Genomic DNA, 22,378 nt, shown 5'->3' on the forward strand with positions numbered 1-22,378 from the left:
CAGATCGATCATCGATGGATTCATGGAGTATTAATATTGAAATCAAAACTTATGAGTTATGAGAGTATTATAGCTATTTTTTCACCGTGTTACTTTTCAGTTTTCACCTACCCTCATATTTTGTTAAGTGTTCTGTGATCTGTCATATTTTTCTAAAAGGTGGATTCAAATAGCTTCATCGATTTTACGTAATACGTTAATTTCCATGGAATCAATCAGTAAAGATAAACTGAAATCTTTAATACTTGGTAATAATGAAAAGGAAATTATTGAAACCATAAAACGAGGTTTTGATCCAAATTACGGAAGTGGATGGCCCATACGACTAGCAGCTCGCAATGGACACTATTCATTGGTAAAAAAACTCATCGAATTTGGAGCAAGTCCACATTTATTAAGTGAAAGTGGTAAGCGGTACTTATTTCATATTTCTGAATTCAACGTAAGTTTTGAGCGTTGAAATTTTAAAATCTGGAAGTGTTGCTTGTGATTGCCGAGAGGTTTTTTTAATAGCTAGCTATTAAATACTCAAATTTATAAGTCTATGATCATACTAAAAGCTTTCTGCTTTTACATCCCGTCAATAACGTCAATCATCAATGAGACACAAATCACCAAAAACAAGAAATCACCAACCCCCGATTCATCACTTTTTTCAGGAGCATCGACATTGCAACTAGCGGTTTATTCTGGATTGCATTGGGATACGGATGAATGGATGTTTTTGTTGTCATGTTGTGACTCCTCACAGCTGGCAGATGCAGCAGCTGTTGCTATAACTTTTAACAACGTTGCAGCATTTAAAAAAATAATGCGAACTGGACGATGCAACACGAATGTTCCTACATCATTAACACGTTTGTATAAATTCAATCTTATATCATGCCAAGCTTAATTTTAAGACTTAAGTTCTCTATGTCTAGGCGAAAGGTGTGGGCAATAGGTGTACGTGTACAATTTGCCAATCTATATCAAATATAGATTGACTTTGTTTAATAATATGTACATATAGACTTTTTTTTTAAACAATATTATAAAACAAAGTCGCTTTTTTTCCCCTCATGCCCCTTTGTTCCCTTTAATCTAAAACTACCCAACGGATTTTGATGCGGTTTTCTTTAATAGATAAGAGTGATTCAAGGGGAAGGTTATAGGTATACTTAAAAACATTAATTAAATAGTGGAGAAATACTGTTATTGTTGGGGTTTCTAATGTGAAGTCGTAAATAATTAAGTAAGTACTTTTTATTTACGACTTCACATAATAATTAAGTAATTTAAAAATTGCGGAAAGTAGCAAAAGCTACTTTCCGCAATTTTTAAATTTGTAATATCTTCGAAAATATTAATTTAAATCATATTGCTGTAAACGGCCATATAGATCTACATTAAATCAACAATGTATTTATGTTATTTAATTGGATAAGGATTAGGGTCTTTCGTTGGTTCACACCACAGATTTCCGAACCACGGTTCGAAACAGCGAAGAACTGTTTTTGAAATATTTTGCATATTATGCTGTATGGATCTATGTATATTAAATCAACAATGTATATTTAAGTTATTTAATTGGGTAAGGATTAATACTGCATTTATTAAAATTGCTTCAAAAATAAGCCATTATATTTTGTAGTAAAAATAAAATGACAAAAAAGTTATTGTGGGATATCCATAAGAGATAGACAATGTGTACAATTAAAAATACAATTATAAATCTCGTAGGGTTCAGGATTAGGGTCTTTCGCTGGTTCACACCACAGATTTTCGAACCACGGTTCGAAAAAGCGAAGAACTGTTTTTGAAATATTTTGAATTCCCGATTCATACCGCGGGGATTGGAGTGGTGTGAAATCACTAATTAATTATTTTTTGGTATGGGTGGATTCAGACCACGGCCGCACGGGTGTTAAGATTCAAGTTACACAGATTAGTTATTACTTAATAATTACTTCTTAAACCATAAGCAGTTAGGATATTATGCCACTTAGGTACGCCGTACGTGGTATGTTACGTAGTTTATATCCTCTTTGTGATATGTATTTACTAGTTTCAGCTACACTCAATTCTTTACTTTATACTTACTTACCTCAAATCTAGCTCAAATCTCAATCCTCAAAAATTGTGATCGAAGTTAAGTCGAGTTCGAGTGAAGGAAATCTCGACGAAACGACTAAGGGTGATTTTGAGTCGCCGCGCCGTTCAGGACTTTTGTATGAAACTGAATGCAGCAGAAATCTACCCGGCAGAAATTCTGCGACTCACAAATTACGCTCGTTTGGCTTCACCCTAATGAATAACGATTAACGAGCGATAGTTGTACTATTATCTATTCTGTGGCGATAGCAGCTGATCAGCCGAATTTCAATGTGTTTGGTGACGAGCGACGTCACTGAACAAAAACAATGAAGCCTTGTTAGTTGTTATATTTAAATGTAAGTATTTCAAAACATTTTTACAGGTAAGACTGTCTACGAATTAGCTAAGGGGTACAAGTTAAACCACATATTGGATAGAATAAATGAAACTGAAGTGCCTCAAATAGTAGTACATCCACAAGTAAGTCAGCCGACGCGCTCCAGAGATGTAAGTGTTTAACTTTGTTTCTTTTTTAGGGTTCCGTACCTCAAAAGGAAAAAACGGAACCCTTATAGGATCACTTTGTTGTCCGTCTGTCCGTCCGTCCGTCTGTCAAGACCCTTTTTCTCAGGAACGCGTGGAGGTATGAAGCTGAAATTTATATCAATTACTCAGGTCTACTGTCCCTTGAAGCTGTGAAAAAATCAAACTTCTAAGCCAACGCAATCAAAAGATACAGCCGTTTATGCCGCAAATTATCGACACTTGCAAGGGAATCAAAACCTACAGGGTGCTTCCCGTGAACTCAGAATCTTGAAATTTGGTACGAAGCAACGTCTTATAGCATAGATAAAGGAAAAATTACGAAAACCATAAATTTTTAGTTACATCACATAATATATTTTTTTTTAATAATTTTAAACTTACTACCCATTTCCTCATAAACGCGTAGAGGTATTAAATTGAAATTCATACCAAATACTCAGGTCTATAATACCTTTAAGCTGTCGGAACCCTCGGTGCGCGAGTCCGACTCGCACTTGGCCGGTTTTTTTTTTTAATATTTTGTAATAAGCATTTAATATAATACCAGTTAAGCCTGTTCCAAGCAAAAATATGACGCTGATAACACTGATAACACAATACACTTACCTAGTCTGTCAAGAAAGAAGTGATAAAAATGTGCAAGATGACAATATTTAAAATGTAATAAGCGTTCTCTGTGAAAATACAAAGAAAAAAAAACACCTTGTAAGCGTGATTAGTGATTACGTTTTTCGCGCGCGTCTTCACTTTCTTGACAGACATAGCTAACCGACTACCTAGCATAACCTAGCCGCCCAAATAACACGGCATAAGACGTCACACGAATCACAATATCATAGATCACTTATAGTAGGTGAGCTATAATATTATTATGTATACAGTGTATCATGATTAACGTGACCATACGCCCCGCTTTGGGCGGGACAGTCCCGCTTTCAGGCATTACAAAGAAAAAGATTAATTACTTCGACTTAGACATCACTTGAGTAATTACTAATTATTCATTAAAGTAGCGTTTCCACGATATAGCTTTAAGTGCTCGTACTTCCCACGTAGCTAGCAAAGCTATAGGCGGTGTTAGCTAGGCGGGCGGGCAGCGCGGCATCGGCGAGTCTCGACTCTTGACTCTTGAGTCACACTTTCTGAATATGGAATTTAATGCAAGTTCTTACAAAAACAATTTCTGAGCTTCTTATGATATTGGCTGCCTATACCTATTTATAGAAGTCATGTCGGGTCCCCAACTACTTTTTTATAGACCCCCGTTAACGACTTGTGGACCCCAATTTTTTTCCACGCAAGCGTAGACCCCTGTCGGGCTCCCGTGGACCCCAGGGGGTCCACCTGGACCACTTTGGGAATCAATGATGTATGTGATATATAGACTAATACGGAATACCCAATACCTATTATGGCGAGTGGCGACTCTTCGCGCGTTCAGACGTGCGCGTTTTCTGCGCGTCTTTTGCTCGCGCGGATTCAGCACGTGTGAAATTGCTATAGCGTTTGGAATAACACCCCTCTTTTTTGTCGGGGGTTAAAAATACACGACGCGCGCAGAATGATGAATCCGCGCGAGCTAAAAACACGCACGTCTAGGGTATGTTATTCGAATATTCGAATACTCGTTTTATTCGAATATTCGACGATTTTATTATTCGAATATTCGCCAAATTATTTTTCGAATAATTCGAATAGTAAAAATATTTTTTACTTTTGTTTAAAATACTATCAAACATAAAATTAACATGGAATAAGAACATAATTAAGTTTATTTCAGAAAAATAATATTATTTATGAATATTCTACATCTTTAATGTTAATATTATAACATATAAATCTGTTTCAGTAGGGGTCGCAATACCGGGTCATTTAAGCAAAACCGGTATTTTCGGTATTGGCTCCAGACCAATACCGGTATACCGGTATTTTCGATATTTCCGGGATTTAAGCTAAAATTTTTAAGATCTCAGATATTTTAAATAACATGAACTGTTATTATAGGTATCCAATAGGTAAAGCAAAGAACTAGAGATTAATACTTGTTTATAATGTTATTTTATTTCTACAAATACATAATATTTCGATTTTTTATAGACCTTTATTAGATTAAATTAAGGGGGCAAACGAGCAAACAGGTTACCTGGTAAAGCAACTACCGTCGCCCATGGACACTTGCACCATCAGAAGAGCTGAAGGTGCGTTGCCGACCTTTTAAGAGGGAATACGCTCTCTGCTTGAAGGTTTTCAAATCGTCTTGGCCCGGAAATACTGCTAGTGACCTTTCCCTTCAATAGCTTTGGCCAACGACCAGAATGCACGGGTTCCCGAGGGGAGGCACTCGAGTCTCTTACTAATTCTATTGACGTGCTGTTTCTTTGCCCGAGTGATCTCTCTCTTGAGAGATCTAGAGGCAAGGTTGTAATCCATTTTATATGTACTGGTATTTAAATCCCGAGCAGACACTGCATTGGCCCAGGATTGGTAAACCTCCTGCTCGGGGAGCTTTTTTAGGAGGATGAACCAAACCAGGGACGAAATCTGCCACCGGTTGGCACTACAGAGGACGGAATGAAAAGCTCGTCGGGATCATTGGGATGCAAAAAATAACCGCATCCCATCCCAGTCTGCTAACTTGCACACACGACGGTAATTAACAGTACGCTGTCGCAATACCGCCGTAAGTGGCACAGAACTCCTAATAAGGCAATGATCCGATGAACCAAGTGGTGCGGTCATGGATACTAGCCATCAGGATTTGAAGTCAGCAGAAGGTCCAACAGGGAAGGATTCTGACCGTCTACATCTGGGATTCGCGTAGGCGTAGCAACCAGTTGTGTTAAGTCGTTCGCAAGGGCAAAGTCACAGACAGATCTCCCAGCATGATCAGTTTTCAGGAACTGGATCATTTATGTTTTTGGTCGAATATCATTGCTTTTTCGATAGGCGTTTTGAAAAATTGAATCTTTTAAGTTAAGCGTTATAAAAATTTTGGCGCTCCTCATATGTATAATAATTGCAAGCATTTGAATTTTATGAGTTCAAGAGTTGTTAATGAATCCGAAGTTATGAACATAGCTCTTGAGGCTTTCGAGATAGACACGAGAAAATTTCGGCATTTGGGGACGTAAAATATGGTGTTTGAAGTAGTATAAAGCTGTGGCTGATAAACGATCCACTTAATACGAATATTTTTGAAACGTACTTAAGTATTAAGTGGGTACTTATTTAATAATTATGGTTACCTATCACTAAATCACTTGTTTTTCATTTATTTTACTAAAACCGAAAATACCGAATATCCCGGTTTTCGTAAAATGAATACCGGTATTAAGACCTAAATTTGGCCCGGTATCCCGGTATTTTCGAAATTCGGGATCCCGGTTTGCGACCCCTAGTTTTTAGTCTAACTAATGAGTATACGACCATTCATCGTCGCCGTTGACCATGTTTTAGAAACGTCTAATAAATTAATTTGCATGTTTTAGGCAAAATAACGATTTTGCCTAAAGACATGAAAATGAAGATATTATAAACTCCTTTTAGTCATGGATTTCAGTATCGTCAGTAATAGTCGCTAACGATCTGTATCCATTGACTTCTTTCAAGCATAATCACAAGAGAAAAGTAAAAGGTGCTACGATCGAAAACGGTTTACATTTTACAGCCTTTCTTTTATTGCCCAGCTATAGCCTTAAAATATAATTTTTTAAAGTGTTTAACGATAAAAATTAACTATGTCATTTACAAAGATTTATGTTGATAAAAGTAAAAATTAGAATTGCTTACTTCGTAGTAGTAACAAAATAGGTTGTACATGGTTGTACGAAGTTTTTTGTTACTTTTGTTCAGAGTTTTCAGCATTTTTCAAAATTTTTGAATTATTCGAATAATATTCGAATTATTCGAAAACTTTTGTAAAATATTCGAATTATTCGAATAGTAAATTTGTCGAATAATAACATTCCCTACGCACGTCTGAAGTCTGAACGCGCGCTTATGGATGTACTTATTTAAGTATTAATTAGGTACTGCAGCGATATCGATTTTTCTCAACAAAGATTTTTCTCAAAAATATTTTTTAGTGTTTAAATATTTTGTAGTAATTTTTTGCGCAGGAACCTAGGTAATTACTATTTTAAGCTGAAAAATAATTCAAACATGCTAAATATTTTCGTATGAGAAAATTATTTTGGTATTACGTATGTATAATATTTTCGATGGCACGGCCTCTTAAATAGGGATGCAATCTCGTTCTCGCGAGATCTCGGCCTTTTTAGCGAGATTGATCTCGGACGAAAAAAAGGCGAGATCTCGCGAGTTTGACGAGATTGCACTTGAGCATAAAACCATCTTATTTGAAGGGCGGACTGACAGGGACAGAGTTGCGTTTACGGAGTCAAAATAAAGAGGAGCTGGCCTAAGTATCTGTGCACTGTGATTCTCAACTAGGTCCTGAATTTTGACTTCTCGTTGTTTTGTTAGTTATAAAAGAACGTCACGTTATCGTGGACGCCGGCTTCCACGATAAAACGTTGGGTATACGGTGTACCTTAAATGCCTTTTTGATTTTACGCACCGCGGACGCTTTGTGCGGTTCAGAAATGTAAACGTTATGATGTCCTCTAACCTGCACGTTAAAAAGTTATCGTCGACGGAAATTTAAAAGCTGCTCCATATATTTTCATACATTTTACTTCCCTACGTTATCGTTTTACCGCGGACTTCCACGATATTACTGCCACGTCCAAAATTATAAAAGCGCATTAGAAGAGAAGACTGGTAATATCTTTCAAATAACAAATGAAAGAAACACTTTCATTTGTTATTTGATAGGTAGTAGACACGTATGTCAAAGTTTACTACTTAAAAATTTTAGACAGATTCATTAAATAATGTTTGATGCATAAAATTCTATTGAAAAAAATCGTGAAAATGAATGTTAATCTTATACTTAATACTTATAATATTTATTACTTTTTTTCGTAATTTATTTAAATATTGTGATTATTTGCAAAAAAAAACCCACCAAACTGCTAATCTCGCGAGATCTCGAAATTGACGAGATCTCGCAGTATTGTATTCATAAACTCGCGGGATCTCGGATTTGAGCCCCAATCTCGCGAGATCTTGAGCCCCAATCTCTCCGAGATTTGCATTCCCTACTCTTAAATAACTATGATTTTATGATTTTTCAGATTCAAAGAAGCAGTCACACGTCAGTGAATAGAAATTTATCACCGTCTGTTGCACGTTTTTTCGACCTGACGGCTCGTCAGCCTGCTTTGACTCCACCGCACAGCCCCATAAGCTCCGTAGCATCATTGTTTTCTTCTCAAGCACGGCCATGATATTATAATGATATTTAACATAAGTAATGATAATTGATAATGACGCGGACTTAATATTATAATGTAGTTCAAAATAAATAGGTATGTCACCATATTTTTTAATTAACTACGCATTTGAATTAAATTCCTACCTAGTATATCAGATATGTCCCATCGAGGAAATTGATTTCTAGGCAGTTGACGGACCTACGTCAGTTGCACGTTGGTTGGTTGGTCAGCTAATATGTCAATTCAATGTTAGCTGTGAATTGTGATCGGTGTGATGGAGGGTTTGACTTAACGCGACCAAATTACTTATTATCGAATTAATTACCGAATGAAATTGCTATTCTGAATGATTAAGTAGGTCGAAACGTCGCGTCGTCAGTTCATGTGCCAAAGTGAATACGCGACGCCCTCACAGACATTGAGCGCAGTGGCGTAACTATAGCACAATAGACATAATTCTATCTACTCTGACTATAGGGTGGCAGGGCTGCCACGCCACGGCCCCCGAACCGAAAGAGCCTCGGTCAATGTATAATTTTTTTTATACATTGATGGTTAACGGTTTTATTATTAACGGGACGATTTTTACTGATGCGGCCCCATAAATTTGCCGCGGGTCCCAGATGGTATAGTTACGCCACTGATTGAGCGCGAGGTATGGTTGGTTATAAGTTATAACCAATAACTTCCAACGACAGCTAGCGATATATAGCGATATATCGCTAGCTGACGGTTTTCCCACCGTCATAATGACGAACCCCTCACATTAATATGAAAGGCATTATTTCAAATGTTACATATAAGTAAGTACCTTTTATCACTAAAAAGTAAGTATAACAATAACAATATGAAATTATTAAACAGCAGCTTACAGTATAATATCTAGCTATATTTAGAAAATGTTAATTAAACTGTACACAACTTCGAAACACATTCTCCTTACTTACTTGCTTAAAAGTACCTAGGTTACTCCAATGATGGTTACTCGCGTTGAATTCGTTGGCTTTGTGAAGGTGTACAAAGGCTCACTGCTTGAGTTCTTAGAAAATTATCGTTTTCATCCTGTGGAAAAGATAATATCATAGAGGTATGTGTAGATGCATAATATATATTAAGTAGCATGCATTATACCTAATCAATAACATTCCATTAAGTACTAATATATCCATGGTTATTCAAAGTTAATTTAAACACAGGGATGAGGATTTGGACTCTGTCCAACACTCAACAGTGTTAACATAATATTAATTTAAATTTTGTTATTGACCCATATTAAGTATAAAATTTTGAGGTGCAATATTTAGTTATAAATATTATAATAATTAATAAGTATAAGATATTAATTAAGTAGGTAAGTATATTATGTGTTACCGTTAATGTGCGTAAACCAGTTAGACTGCAGATTAACAAGGTATTCTGCAGATTATCTGGGTAAGTCAGTTAAAGTGCGAAAAATTTAAGACCCGCAACTCCGTTGCGCAGAAATTAGTAAATCGCGCTGGAACCATACATTTTTCCTAAATAAAAGTATCCCATGTGTTTTCCCGGGACTCAAACTATCTTCATAACTCATAAGTACCAAAATTTCACTAAAAATCGGTTTAGCGTACCTAAATAGGTTAAACAGACGGACCATCAGACACACTTTAAATATTAGTTAGTAAGGATTATGTCATTGTACCCACTTCTTAATTTCTATGAGAGGGCTATAATATGCCATTATCACTAAATAGAGTACTTACACGTGAAACATTAACAGTTTCCTTGAATTGGGATGGAGATTTTCGAACATTATACGGCATTTTGTTTACTAAAGTTTCAACAAACGCTGATGCCAGGGTCACCTTTAAAATAAATAAAAGTTCGTAATAAGTGCACTTGAGCAAGGATCATAATGAATGCCTATAATATGTTAAAAGTGAAAAAAAAACTAATAAGCACGTATTAAATGTAGTAATTTTCGTTATCAATGGCTAAATACCAGCATTTGAAATTCTAATACCTACTACCTAATACAATATACATAATATACAATGTGTCCCGAACTCCCGACACCGGTGTCCAAGCCTATAAGGTTATAATGTAGGGCAATGGGCATAATCCCCGCGTTCGATGACGTTAAAACGCTTACTTACGCCAGTATTACTTATAGTACTCGCTAACTAAGCATAAGCATAAGTAAGTTTAAGACAATATTAGTAAAAATAAGAGTAAAAAATGTAATACTAAAAACGAAACAAATTTACATTAAGTACCTAAGTATGTATTTTATTTGTAAAATAAATGTAACTAAGTAAGTATAAACAATTATTACTTTTATTTACGACTTCAAGAAAAGTCAAAAGGATCGTAATATCTAAGTTCCATTCAATGTATGTAAGTATAAAAAAATATATATATTCAAAAGTTCTTTTTTAAACTTTCTCAAAACTTTCCATAATCCGTTCCACTTGAGCTTGAGTTTGTAGTGATACAAACTCAAGCTCAAGTGGAACGGATATTAATATTTAAGAAACCAGTTTAATGCGCTAGATTTTGCACAAAAAGCCATTTTTTTTAATTCACTGTTTTTTCTTAGAATTTGGTTTTTGTGTGTTTAATTCCACGAAATTTTATATAATGGGAAGATTTTGCAGTTAAATACATAATATATTCTTGGGATGGGCCCAGACCAGGGGTCATTAATTAGTTTTGCTCGGGGTCCGTTTTAAGAAATAAAATTACCATCGCGGTGCACACATTAAAAAATTATGTTTTTAAATAATTTAAGTATGTAATTACGGAAATTACAAAGGTATTTATTTGTATCAATGAGAAAAGTGACAATATTTGTTGCAACAATACATATGTTCATCAGTATGTCGAGATGGAAATTAATTTTTAACGAAGTTCATCTTCGAACATGCTTGGTCCGCACACAATAGGTCGGCGGTCCGGATGCGGACCGCGGTCCGCCATTTCGTGACCCCTGGCCTAGTCCATTCTGACGTGGGCAGTGCCCGGCCGGCCGCTTCGGTAAATACTTTCTTATGAGTTATGACTTAATGAGTTGAATTCGATAAATATATCGATGTACTTACACCTGTCGACTTTGGCAGAGGCGTTATAATTGGAAACGCTCTCGTAAGGCATATGTCAGGATAAATCAAAGGTTCGCCCCGCCAAAATTGCAGCGAGTAGTACGATGAGCATTCAGTATCAGGTAATCGGTAACCATGCTAAAAAATTGGTAAGTATCTTTTATTATTTTTCACCCTAATTTGTCACGTACATCACGTATCGCGTAGGTGTGCCTGTGTTCGAAGTCTTCTTTTATAATCTGATTCTAATACTCTATCCTCGGCCATCGCCGAGTTTCGCATTATTCAGTAAGTACACACAATTCTAACAGAGAACTGCTGAGTGTAGTGACTACTGAAAAAATGCGACTTTCTAGTCTACGGTTGAACTGTGCTTAAAAACCTCACATATGCATTCTGTCAAGAACGAGTAGACGCCGCTGAACAAAATTTTCTAAACGTAATCCCACCAAAAACATTTTCATGTAAAAATGTTGCCAAGATGAGAACATATTAATATTGTTACGTGCTAGGGTTCGAGGATTTGGAGAGAAAGACCTGGTGACTCTCTTGAAGACTTTATTAACACTGCACTAAACACTAGGTCACAACACTTAGCACTAAGTCCAAACACTAATCACTAGGTCCAATCACTAAGCACTATCACTGTCCTAGGTCGTAGCCAAGTCGCAGGTTTCACTGGTTCACTCACTATTGATCACTTGTGTTCACTCCGAAATCGCCTTGATGATAGCTCGAACGGAACTGACTTGCCGGACCTGCCTGCGGCTCTTTTTATATGGCGAGACGAATTCCAGAAATTTCCCGATTCACGTAAACAAGTAAACAACCGTGGGAAATTTCTAGGCGGCTCGGGCATGTACCACAATAAAACTGCCGTCCTTGCGATAAGTGCAGTAAGTTGAATTTAATTTAGACCTTATGGACTCAGTCATAAGGTCTAAATTCAAACACGCTAACAAATAAAGGGTAAACACGTAAACAATCATTGGACCTTTTTAGAAGGTTCGAGTATGTACTTGCGCACCACGTGTCCGTATACCATGTACCGTAACACTACTCCCCTCTTAGAGATGCTCGTCCCGAGCATCATTGTTACTGCCATGGTAACGCGCCAGACGGTCTATGTGTACCACTTTGAATGTCCCTCTTGGTTGCTTTTGAATCCTGTAAGTCACATCGTTCAATCGGGTAACCACCTTGTAGGGGCCGTCCCACTTGGTCTGCAACTTTGGAGATTTGCCTTTTCGGCGAGTTGGGTTATGCAGCCACACCAGTGACCCTTCTTCGAAGCCGCTTGTATTCGATTTCCGGTCGTATCTGGTCTTCATGTTCTCACTTGACTGTAACCCATTTTCCCGAACCATGGCGTGTATATAGCGCATCTTTTCCCTTAAATCGCAGACATAATCTGGTACGGTCTTTGGTTCTTCCGGTGATCCTCCTGTCAAGAGGTCTACTGGTACTCGCAGTTCTCTACCGTAATTGACATACGCCGGGGTAGCTTTTATGCTCTCATGCTCGGCGGTACGGTACGACAGAAGGAAGAGCGGTATATACTTGTCCCAGTCCTTTTGTTTGTCATCTACCAATTTCGCCAAATGCCTCTCAAGGGTCTGGTTAAATCTCTCAACCATTCCATCAGACTGTGGATGGTACGCGGTGGTCCTCGTTTTATGCATTCCCAAAATTCTGCACACTTCCTGGAAGACCTGCGATTCGAAATTCCTGCCCTGATCGGAATGGATTTCTAGAGGCACACCAAAGCGAGATATTACTTCTTCGACTAGCTTAGAAGCAACTGTTGTAGCTTCCTGGTTTGGTATGGCGAACACTTCGGGCCATTTGGTGAAGTAATCCATGACAACCATGAAATACTTGTTTCCTGTTTCCGTTACAGGAAATGGCCCAGCTACGTCAACTGCGATTCGTTCCCACGGTGCGCCAACGTTATACAAGCGCAGGCTCCCACGGCTCCTTGTCTGTGGTCCCTTCACTGCAGCGCAAGTAGTGCATTTGCGGCACCAATCCTGTACATCATCTCGACAATGCAACCAGTAGAATCGTTCTCGCACTTTCGTTAACGTCCTCTTTACTCCTAGATGACCTCCTGATACGCCATCATGCATTTCACGGAGAACATCCGGTACTCTCGTTCTTGGGACAACTATCTGAAGATGGAACTCTCTGCCGTTGGTCTTCTCCCATTTCCGGTAAAGTATTCCGTTTTGAAGAATCAGACTGTCCCATTGCGCCCAGTACGCCTTAGTGACAGCGCCAGTGGGTGCAACCTCACTCCAGATTGGCTTTACGTCATCCCGTTTCTTCCATGTGATGATGTGTCGAAGGTCGTCATCTCTTTCTTGAGCCTCTCTCATACCATCATTCTCCCATGGGCCCAAAGGACTTGTTTTCGTTAACTTTAATGGTACTTCATTAGATTCCTGCTTAACACAATGTTTGCAGTCCTCCGAACACGGCCTTCGCGAAAGTGCGTCGGCATTCCCATGTGCCTTTCCGCTGCGATGTTCCGTCTTGAAGTCATACTCCTGGAGTTGTTCAATCCATCGAGCTACTTGGCCTTCTGGGTTCTTGAATTGTAGTAGCCACTTCAAGGCTGCGTGATCAGTTCGCAGTAAAAAGTGTCTGCCGATGAGGTACTTACTGAAATGTTGTAGCGTCTTTACGACAGCCAAGAGTTCTCTTCTTGTCACACAGTAGTTTCTCTCTGGCTTAGATAAAGATTTGCTGAAATATGCAATTACAACTTCTCTTTCACCCTGTTTTTGAGATAACACCCCTCCAATGGCCGTGTTGCTTGCGTCCGTGTCGACTATAAACTGACCTTCAGGTTGTGGATACCCCAGGATTGGTGTTTCACACAGATGTTTCTTTAGTTTCTGAAAAGAATCTTCGGAAGTCTCGTCCCAAATAAACTGTCGTTTATCTTCTATCAGCCGATGTAATGGCTTGGCTATCTCTGAGAATCCCTTAACAAAACGCCTGTAGTAGGAGCATAGGCCGAGAAATGCCCGCACTTCGGTTTTGTTCTTAGGGGTTGGCCAATTTTGGACTGCTTCTAGTTTCTCCGGGTCCGTCTGAATTCCATCACTGGAGATAACATGGCCGAGATAGTTCACCTTACTCCTGAATAAACGACACTTTTTCGGATTCAACTTTAACTTGGCCCCCTCTATTTTGGCGAAAACTCGTTCTAAGTTTCGCAAATGGTCCTCGAAGTCGCGGCCAACAATGATGACGTCGTCCAAGTAGACTAAGCAAGCCTCTCCAACTAAGCCTGCCAGTACACACTCCATGAGTCGCTCAAATGTGGCAGGTGCGTTGCACAATCCAAAGGGCATGACGTTAAACTGCCATAGACCTTTACCGGTGGAGAACGCTGTCTTCTCCTTGTCTTTTGGATGAATTTCCACCTGCCAGTATCCAGATTTCAGGTCCAGGGTCGAGAACCATTTCATGCCACTCAAGGTATCCAGAGTGTCGTCGATTCGAGGTAATGGATAGCTGTCCTTCTTAGTGACATCATTGAGACGTCTGTAGTCCACACAAAATCTTGTGCTGCCATCTTTCTTCTTCACTAATACAACTGGTGAGCACCACGGACTTGCAGACGGTTCAATAATCTTATGCCTTCTCATCTCCTCCAAAAGGCCTTCAACTTCTTTTTCCTTTGCAATGGGTATCCGTCTTGCTCGTTGACGAATTGGGTTCTCGCTTCCGGTATCTATCCTGTGCTGAACCATCGACGTTCTTCCAAGGTCGCCTTCCTGACTGGAGAAGATATTCGCGTGGCGTTGTAAAAACTTCTTAGCTTTCATGCTCTGCGAATAAGTCAGATTACTCTTGCAGTCATCGAGTAGCTCAGTCACTATTCCATAGTTGCTGGTGTTTGCTGAGTCTGAGCCTGTGATCGAATTACACTTTCTCATCCAGACAACTTCTTCGCACTTTCCAATGACGTCACCTTTGTTCAAGCAGATCTCGCGATCACCAAGATTCAAAACTCTGACCACAGCGTTACTGCTTCCACTAACAAGGGTTCTTGCCGTCATCAATTTTTGCGCTGATGTTTTGGTAGGTGTGTCTTCGATTAACACGCATCTGTTTGAGTTCTTCTTTCCAGCTGGCGGTAGTTTCACCAGCACCCGAGCTTCCGCACGTCCAGGTATTATGACTTTCTTTACACATTCAACTTTCCCGCAGGTGCCTCCAAGGATGAAAATTTCTTCTTCACCACACTTGAAAACTCCGTCAGCGACATTAATTCTACAGTTGTGCTTCTTCATGAAATCCAAACCCAAGATGCAATCATCCATAATCTCAGCCACGATAACGTCATGAGGGTATGAGGATCCCCCTACATTAATCGTAACTGACATTTCTCCCAGGACGGGTATTGGCTGACCGGAGGCAGTAAGGAGCCGACAGTTAATTCTCCTCTTGTGCCTTCTTGCGGTTTTTACCAGATTTGGGTTCACTATCGTTCTAGAGGCTCCTGTGTCTAGAGTCATTTTGCAATCCGTCCTGTTAATAGTCCCCTGAATCACAAGACTATTCCCGCTGCATGCTTGGGAGATAACAGTTATCGGGGCTTCCTCCGCGTCAGCCAGTACTCGCCCCTCAGTCCTGGCTTTTATTCGTTTCCCTGATCCCGGACAGGGGACGAAGTTCCTTTCCGCTGCTCTATTTGTTCAATGCGTTCTTCGAGTCTTTTCATTCTTGCCATCTGAGTCTCCTTCTGCGGGCAGTTGAGCTGAAGATGGCCCCTCTCGCCACACTTGTAGCACATGACTACAAAATTCTTCTTCGTAGGAGCCTTAACCTCCTTGACTTCCTCAGACACCTCGTGAATCTTATGGGTCTGCCGTATATCACGCCGAACAGCCTCGACCTCTAAAGCATGCGCCAATGCTTCCTTTAGCGAGGTGTGATGACGTAGCCTCACTGCAGCTCTGACCTCTAGGTCCCTGATTCCGTCGACAAATGCTTGTACAATATTCGTGTCGATCATCTTGGAATCGGCTCCTGGGTGTGCCTTCTTGACCAGTTTTTCAATTTCCAACGCCCATTGTTGTAGTCCCTCTACTGAGCGTTGGACTCTGTCACGAAGTTGAGCACGGAACACGTGCTCCAGGTGTCGCTCCCCGTATCTGGATTCAAGGGCCTCCATTAGGTCTTTGAACCCATTTCCTGTATGTGCTTCCAGGACTGACAAGGCTTGCCCTCTGAGCGCGACAGTAAGAGCGGTCAGGCATTGTTCGTCAGTCCATCCGTTGGCAGAAGCAACCGTCTGGAATTGCTGACGATAAGCGTTCCAGGAAGTAGTACCGTCGTATGGTGGCACTTTTACTCTTGGCCCATGTGCCACTCCAGAATTTCCACTACACGTCGCGACTCCTGTGGTTTCCAGGCGCACTACTTTCTTCTGTAGTTCGGTGATGTTGGTTTTCACATTTTCCATATCCAATCCTAGCCCGGTAACTCGTTCGTCGATTACGTCGACATCTTTACGAAGCGTAGTCACTGTGTCACTGACATCCTTTATAGCCAGAAGCGCTTTCTCTTGGAGGTCCTTTTGTTGCTCTTGTGACTCTTGCAAAGCGCCGAACCTGCGGTCTTGTGCCTCCATCATTGCCCTTTGAGAATCTTGCAAAGCCTGGATTAACTCAATTATGCTTTCCAATTGAGGAGCCATTTGAGGGGTTGCAGAAACAACGGGCGTGGCAGGATGGATGGAGGTGGTCGACGGAGCCTGAGCAGGCGGGGCCCAGTGGGCGGAGCCAGTGGGAGTGGCCTGGTGGGCGGAGCCAGTGGGCGTGGCCTGAGTGGGCGTGGCCTGGTGGGCGGAGCCAGTGGGCGTGGCCTGAGTGGGCGTGGCCACGGCCGAAGTGGGCGGGGCCTGAGGGGCGTGGTCAGTGGGCGGGTCCCGGTGGGCGGAGCTAGTGGGCGTGGCCACGCCCAAATTGGGCGGAGCCTGAGGGGCGTGGCCAGTGGGCGTGTCCCGGTGGGCGGAGCCAGTGGGCGGAGCTTGGTCCCCAGTGGGTGTGGCCTCCGCAACTCCTCTCTCGGAGTCAATGGCAGCAGCTCGCTGCGCCCTTGTCCTGACACTCCCCTTGAAGTCCTCTCTCGGAGTCAATGGCATCTCCAAATCGCACTTCTGACACCAGTTGTTACGTGCTAGGGTTCGAGGATTTGGAGAGAAAGACCTGGTGACTCTCTTGAAGACTTTATTAACACTGCACTAAACACTAGGTCACAACACTTAGCACTAAGTCCAAACACTAATCACTAGGTCCAATCACTAAGCACTATCACTGTCCTAGGTCGTAGCCAAGTCGCAGGTTTCACTGGTTCACTCACTATTGATCACTTGTGTTCACTCCGAAATCGCCTTGATGATAGCTCGAACGGAACTGACTTGCCGGACCTGCCTGCGGCTCTTTTTATATGGCGAGACGAATTCCAGAAATTTCCCGATTCACGTAAACAAGTAAACAACCGTGGGAAATTTCTAGGCGGCTCGGGCATGTACCACAATAAAACTGCCGTCCTTGCGATAAGTGCAGTAAGTTGAATTTAATTTAGACCTTATGGACTCAGTCATAAGGTCTAAATTCAAACACGCTAACAAATAAAGGGTAAACACGTAAACAATCATTGGACCTTTTTAGAAGGTTCGAGTATGTACTTGCGCACCACGTGTCCGTATACCATGTACCGTAACAATATTATAAGTTCGTCGTGTCAAAAAGTAGTAAGATCTCATGTAGAGTCAAGTTTCTAACCTTACATACTCAGCCCTATATCTAAAAACCTTAATTTTACACTAAAGCGCGGCAAAATATTTGATAATAATATTATAATGTGTCAGCCGCACGAGGAGAATCTAAAAACTCTACACATTAGTCAAAATCAGTGGCCTGGCCATTTATCATTAGTTACGGTATATTATTAAGTTGGGGTCGGTATATTATTAAGGGCAAAGCCCTGACGAATAACAAAATGGCCAAGCCACCGATTTTGACTAATGTGTAGAGTTTTTAGATTCTCTTCGTGCGGCTGACACATTATAATATTATTATCAAATATTTTGCCGCGCTTTAGTGTAAAATTAAGGTTTTTAGATAAAGGGCTGAGTATGTAAGGTTAGAAACTTGGCTCTACATGAGACCTCACTACTTTTTGACACGACGAACTATAATATTAATATGTTCTCATCTTGGCAACATTTTTACATGAAAATGTTTTTGGTGGGATTTCATTTCTTTTTGTAAGCTGGTTTACGTAGTTTTTTCTTTTAGTTAATTTTTAGGGTTCCGTACTCATAGGGTAAAACGGGACCCTATTACTGAGACTTCGATGTCTGTCCGTCTGTCTGTCTCCACTCTCCAGGCTGTATCTCAAGAACCTTAACTTTGACCGGAGAAATTGACAAATGACAGCTGGCCCAACAAGGTTATAAATGAACGTGGGCGGGTCGCTGCTGGTAAAGGAGAACTGTCAAAAAATGCGTTTTTGCATGATGACAGCGTTAGTTCCTTTTTTCGCCACGTGCATTTAAAACCTTGTCGAGCTCTATGGTTATAGTTAAATATGGCGTCTTGATGGCGTCCATTTTTAACTTTAACCAAAGATTTGACATTTTGCATTGTAGTTAGGTTGCACCAACTAACTTTGACTATAACTGTAACAGTAGTTAATGGAATCAGGCGTTACTTTGCGGAAATCCATAGTTTAAATTTAGTTTGTTATTATTTTTAGCAATATTCCGCGAAAACAACTTCCACCTTTAAGTAAATGAGTGATTGTACGCATAGGCATGCGTACAGCACCTCCCTCCTCCCACACTGCCTATGCGTACACTCGCATGCAAGAACTTGCAAACACCACCACCACACAAGCAATAATGTTGGCAAATTCGTGCAAGGCCCCTCACCACCATGCAGGTTGAAAACCTCGACGCTCGTTTCGCCCCAACACCGGAGCATCCTCAGGATGTGGACTCTACGAACAACGTCCGTTAAGACTTAACGGACGTTGTTCGTAGAGTCCACATCCTGAGTTTTATAATATAAATATTATAATTGCATACTTTACTAATATTCATGTAAGACTGTTTGGAGACCCCAATATACGAAAATAAAATAAAATAAGTACTCTCACTACTAAGACACAGTATAGCAATATGACATATTGCTATACTGTGACTGAGTACTGCTATCAGCGCCAATATGGCGACTTTCAGACGTCATTTTTACGTCAGATTTAGTTCTCTTCCCCCGCATTGGGGGCGCTGATTCCGCTTGAAATAGGCACAAAAAACAGTTAGGTATCATAAGTCCAGCGTACTTGTATAACGGAAGTCAGTGGTTAGCTACCACTTTCAAGATTTTTCGCAAAAAAAATGTTGTTCGCCTTATCAAAATGAAGCTACTTATAAAAAATTTGCTTGATAGTTATTAAAAAAAATGTTCTAGGGAACCCTGACTATTTAAGTAGTTAATCATTCCTTCACTTTAACTTAAAGCTACTAAAGTGTATTTATTATTAAGTATGTATGCTACACTAATGTCACTTGCTACTTACAACATTTTTCCAATGGCGACGTAAATCCTTATAAGACTTAAAATCTCCACCAGTTAGTAAACTTTCAAATCGTTCTTTTATAATAGCCTTATTCAAACTATAAATATAATAAAAAATGTTATGACTTATAACTAACTAGTAAGTTAACTAGAAACCATTTTCTGGGGTAAAAAAGTCAGAATATTATTTCTAGAGGTATAGCTATTCTATTTCAAGTGCAAACCTCTATGGGGCAAATCTTTCGATAAGTATACTTTATTAACTTGTTAATTAGCAAATGTTAAAACTAACAGTACCTTGGTAGTACTCTGACATATTCTTCAGGTAAAAAAGGTTCGTCGGGTTTAATTACATGTATCTTAACCGGGTTAATTTTCATGTTAATAGAGTCCCCTGTTGGTAAATTGTAAAAAATCATAAATGTTTTAAAATAATAATATTATAGCTTGTCAAAAAAGAGTAGACGCGGAACACAATTTTGAAATCACGTAAACAATATGAAAACCTTATTAAATCGAGATAAAAAATATGTGCAAGGTGATAATATTGATTTAAAGTGTGTATTATGCACAGACATAGATCAAGATCAAGATGCTCGTCGTTTGGGAACGACTAACGAGATATGGCACGCGAAACTGTACATACACATGCGGTATCTATCTTGATCTACAATTGTACGTCTGTGGTATTATGCATTCTCTGTGGAAATACAAAGGGAAACTACTGCGTCTACTCTCTTGACACATAGTACAGTAAATGAAGGCAAAAATCAGGTACAACCTCCGATTTCGTTGAACCTCCATCGATTTGGATGAAAATTTGGGATTAAGTACGTTAAGCCTTTAAGAGTGCGTATTGTGCTTTATTTATTTTAGGGGTAAAATCCACCCCTTTTGTTAAAAATAGCAAAAATGCAGATTTAGCCATTCTGGCGTAACTAATTGTATTTAATTTGATTAAGTAAATGTTTTTAATGTTTTTATTCATGATTCCTGATTATATTATAATTAATTTTTCAACCCTTTTAGCAACCATACCTTTAATTGTGAAAAAAAGAAACATTTTTTGTATTTCTGAGCATTAAAATATAAACACTTCACAAAGTACCGCTTTATTGCAGAATCACTGTAAAAATTGGGTTCAAAAACTTTATAAGGTTTAAGTTTTTGAACCCATTTTTTTCAGTTTATACTTTATTTACTTATTATTAATTTCTTATTTAGCTTTTTGCCAAATTTTTCACCTCTGTAAACTACCCCTTGTCTGATTATTAAGCTTTAAGTTTTATTTTAAGTTTTTACTTTTTTTATCAGCTTTAATGACTTCGAATACTATATTTTAATAGTAAAGATAAATTTTATTAATATACTGGCTTTTGCCCGCGGCTTCGCTCGCGTGGAATTCGAAAATCGTCTACAATACGAATATTCTTGCAAATTTCCTTTAGAAGCATGATTTTTTTCCATCACCATTTTCCACACTTTCGCATTTATAATATTAGTATGGATAGTTGTTTCCCGCGACTTCGTAGGCGTTACCATAGTATAATAACGGAAATGGATAATTCTCCTTTTTATGGTCCCTTACTCAAATGGTAAAAAACGGAACCCGATTACAAAGATATAATATCAGCCTGTCCGTCTGTCCATATCCAGGCAAAGCCTCCCTCATATAATAATTATAAAACACTCGAAATCTGTATTTTTCACAAGTTTCACTATTAATTAATATCTTAGGAAGGGGCAGGGGTAAAGCCTCCCACATATTAATCAAACGACACGCAAAATCTGCATGTTTCGTTTTGGTTAGATTCATTTCACTTTTTTTGTTTGGGGGGGCGCAGCTCCCCCCCAAGTTATGCCGGGGGCAAAAATCTCGCATATTAATCCAATGACACTCGAAAACTGTATATTTAGTTTAGGTTAGAATAAATTCACTATTAATTAATAACTTACTTTGTTGCTAAAAAAGGAGAATTAAAACTCAATACTAATGACGCGACGCCATTTTGCTAAGCAACATTACCAGCGTAGCTAGCACGGGGTTTCCCAGTCGATGTCGATTCTTCGGAAGAAAGTAATGGCAGTTTCTTTCCCATGTCTACATATCTTATTCCCGAGCATGGCCCCACCCAGCGACTTGAGTTTCAGTGGACAAAGACAAGAAACTCTTTCCATGGCCGTGTTCGTCGGCGTTTTTTTGGACAAACCTTTTATTGCGCATGTCCAAAAGATGTCATGGCAACGCCATAACAAGTTGCTGGTCAAGTCGTAAACAACGTCTTAATTGTTTATACATGATTAAAATCACTTTAAAATAATAAAAGCTAAACATAAATACACAAGCCTAAATTGTCTAACAGCCGCACAAATAATTTATTTAACACTATGATATAGTGTTTGATTATTTTATTTTGGAAATTATGGATATGGATCACTTGGAAAAATTTAAAAAATTAATTGTTTTTTTTTATGAAATAAGAGGGTAAACGAGCAAACGGGTCACCTGATGGAAAGCAACTTCCGTCACCCATGGACACTCGTAGCCAGTGCCGTAAATAGGGCGGTGCCACCGGTGCCCAGGCACAGAGCGTAGACTCTGGGGGGCGCAAAAATGGCCAAACCAGGCAGGAGTATTATTTTTTTCGGTTTGCTCCCGATAATAGTTCCCGCTGCGCCCCTAGAGCACGATTCATATATAAAATAGACCTATACATTGCTTTGGGTAATA

At 39.5% G+C, this 22,378-nt stretch overlaps 2 protein-coding genes across 2 annotated transcripts in view; one reads left to right on the forward strand and one right to left on the reverse strand.

The window, feature by feature from the left end:
- LOC121732398 (U2 small nuclear ribonucleoprotein auxiliary factor 35 kDa subunit-related protein 1) overlaps window positions 1-22,378 on the reverse strand; it is a 37,290-nt gene that overhangs the window by 9,642 nt on the left and 5,270 nt on the right. The window contains exons 4-8 of the mRNA XM_042122268.1: window positions 19,945-20,041; window positions 19,649-19,745; window positions 11,042-11,179; window positions 9,704-9,805; window positions 8,946-9,023 (exon numbers count right to left, since the gene is read on the reverse strand). Coding sequence (XP_041978202.1) covers window positions 8,946-9,023; window positions 9,704-9,805; window positions 11,042-11,179; window positions 19,649-19,745; window positions 19,945-20,041 — 512 coding nt within the window. The remainder of the gene's footprint in view (window positions 1-8,945; window positions 9,024-9,703; window positions 9,806-11,041; window positions 11,180-19,648; window positions 19,746-19,944; window positions 20,042-22,378) is intronic.
- On the forward strand, window positions 130-8,036 carry LOC121734176. Its single transcript, XM_042124635.1, has 4 exons — window positions 130-407; window positions 660-857; window positions 2,459-2,583; window positions 7,821-8,036. The coding sequence occupies exons 1-4, from the start codon at window positions 206-208 to the stop codon at window positions 7,971-7,973; spliced, it is 678 nt and encodes a 225-aa protein (XP_041980569.1). The 5' UTR covers window positions 130-205; the 3' UTR covers window positions 7,974-8,036.

The sequence above is a fragment of the Aricia agestis genome, chromosome 1 (genome assembly GCF_905147365.1).
Source record: "Aricia agestis chromosome 1, ilAriAges1.1, whole genome shotgun sequence".
Taxonomy (NCBI): domain Eukaryota; kingdom Metazoa; phylum Arthropoda; class Insecta; order Lepidoptera; family Lycaenidae; genus Aricia; species Aricia agestis.

Excerpts from the sequence above, each read along its gene's own strand:
- LOC121734176 (XM_042124635.1), top strand. The coding sequence starts at position 206 with ATGGAATCAATCAGTAAAGATAAACTGAAATCTTTAATACTTGGTAAT. Across the intron at positions 408-659 it reads ACATTTATTAAGTGAAAGTG|GAGCATCGACATTGCAACTA; the intron begins GTAAGCGGTACT and ends CACTTTTTTCAG. Across the intron at positions 858-2,458 it reads TGTTCCTACATCATTAACAC|GTAAGACTGTCTACGAATTA; the intron begins GTTTGTATAAAT and ends ACATTTTTACAG.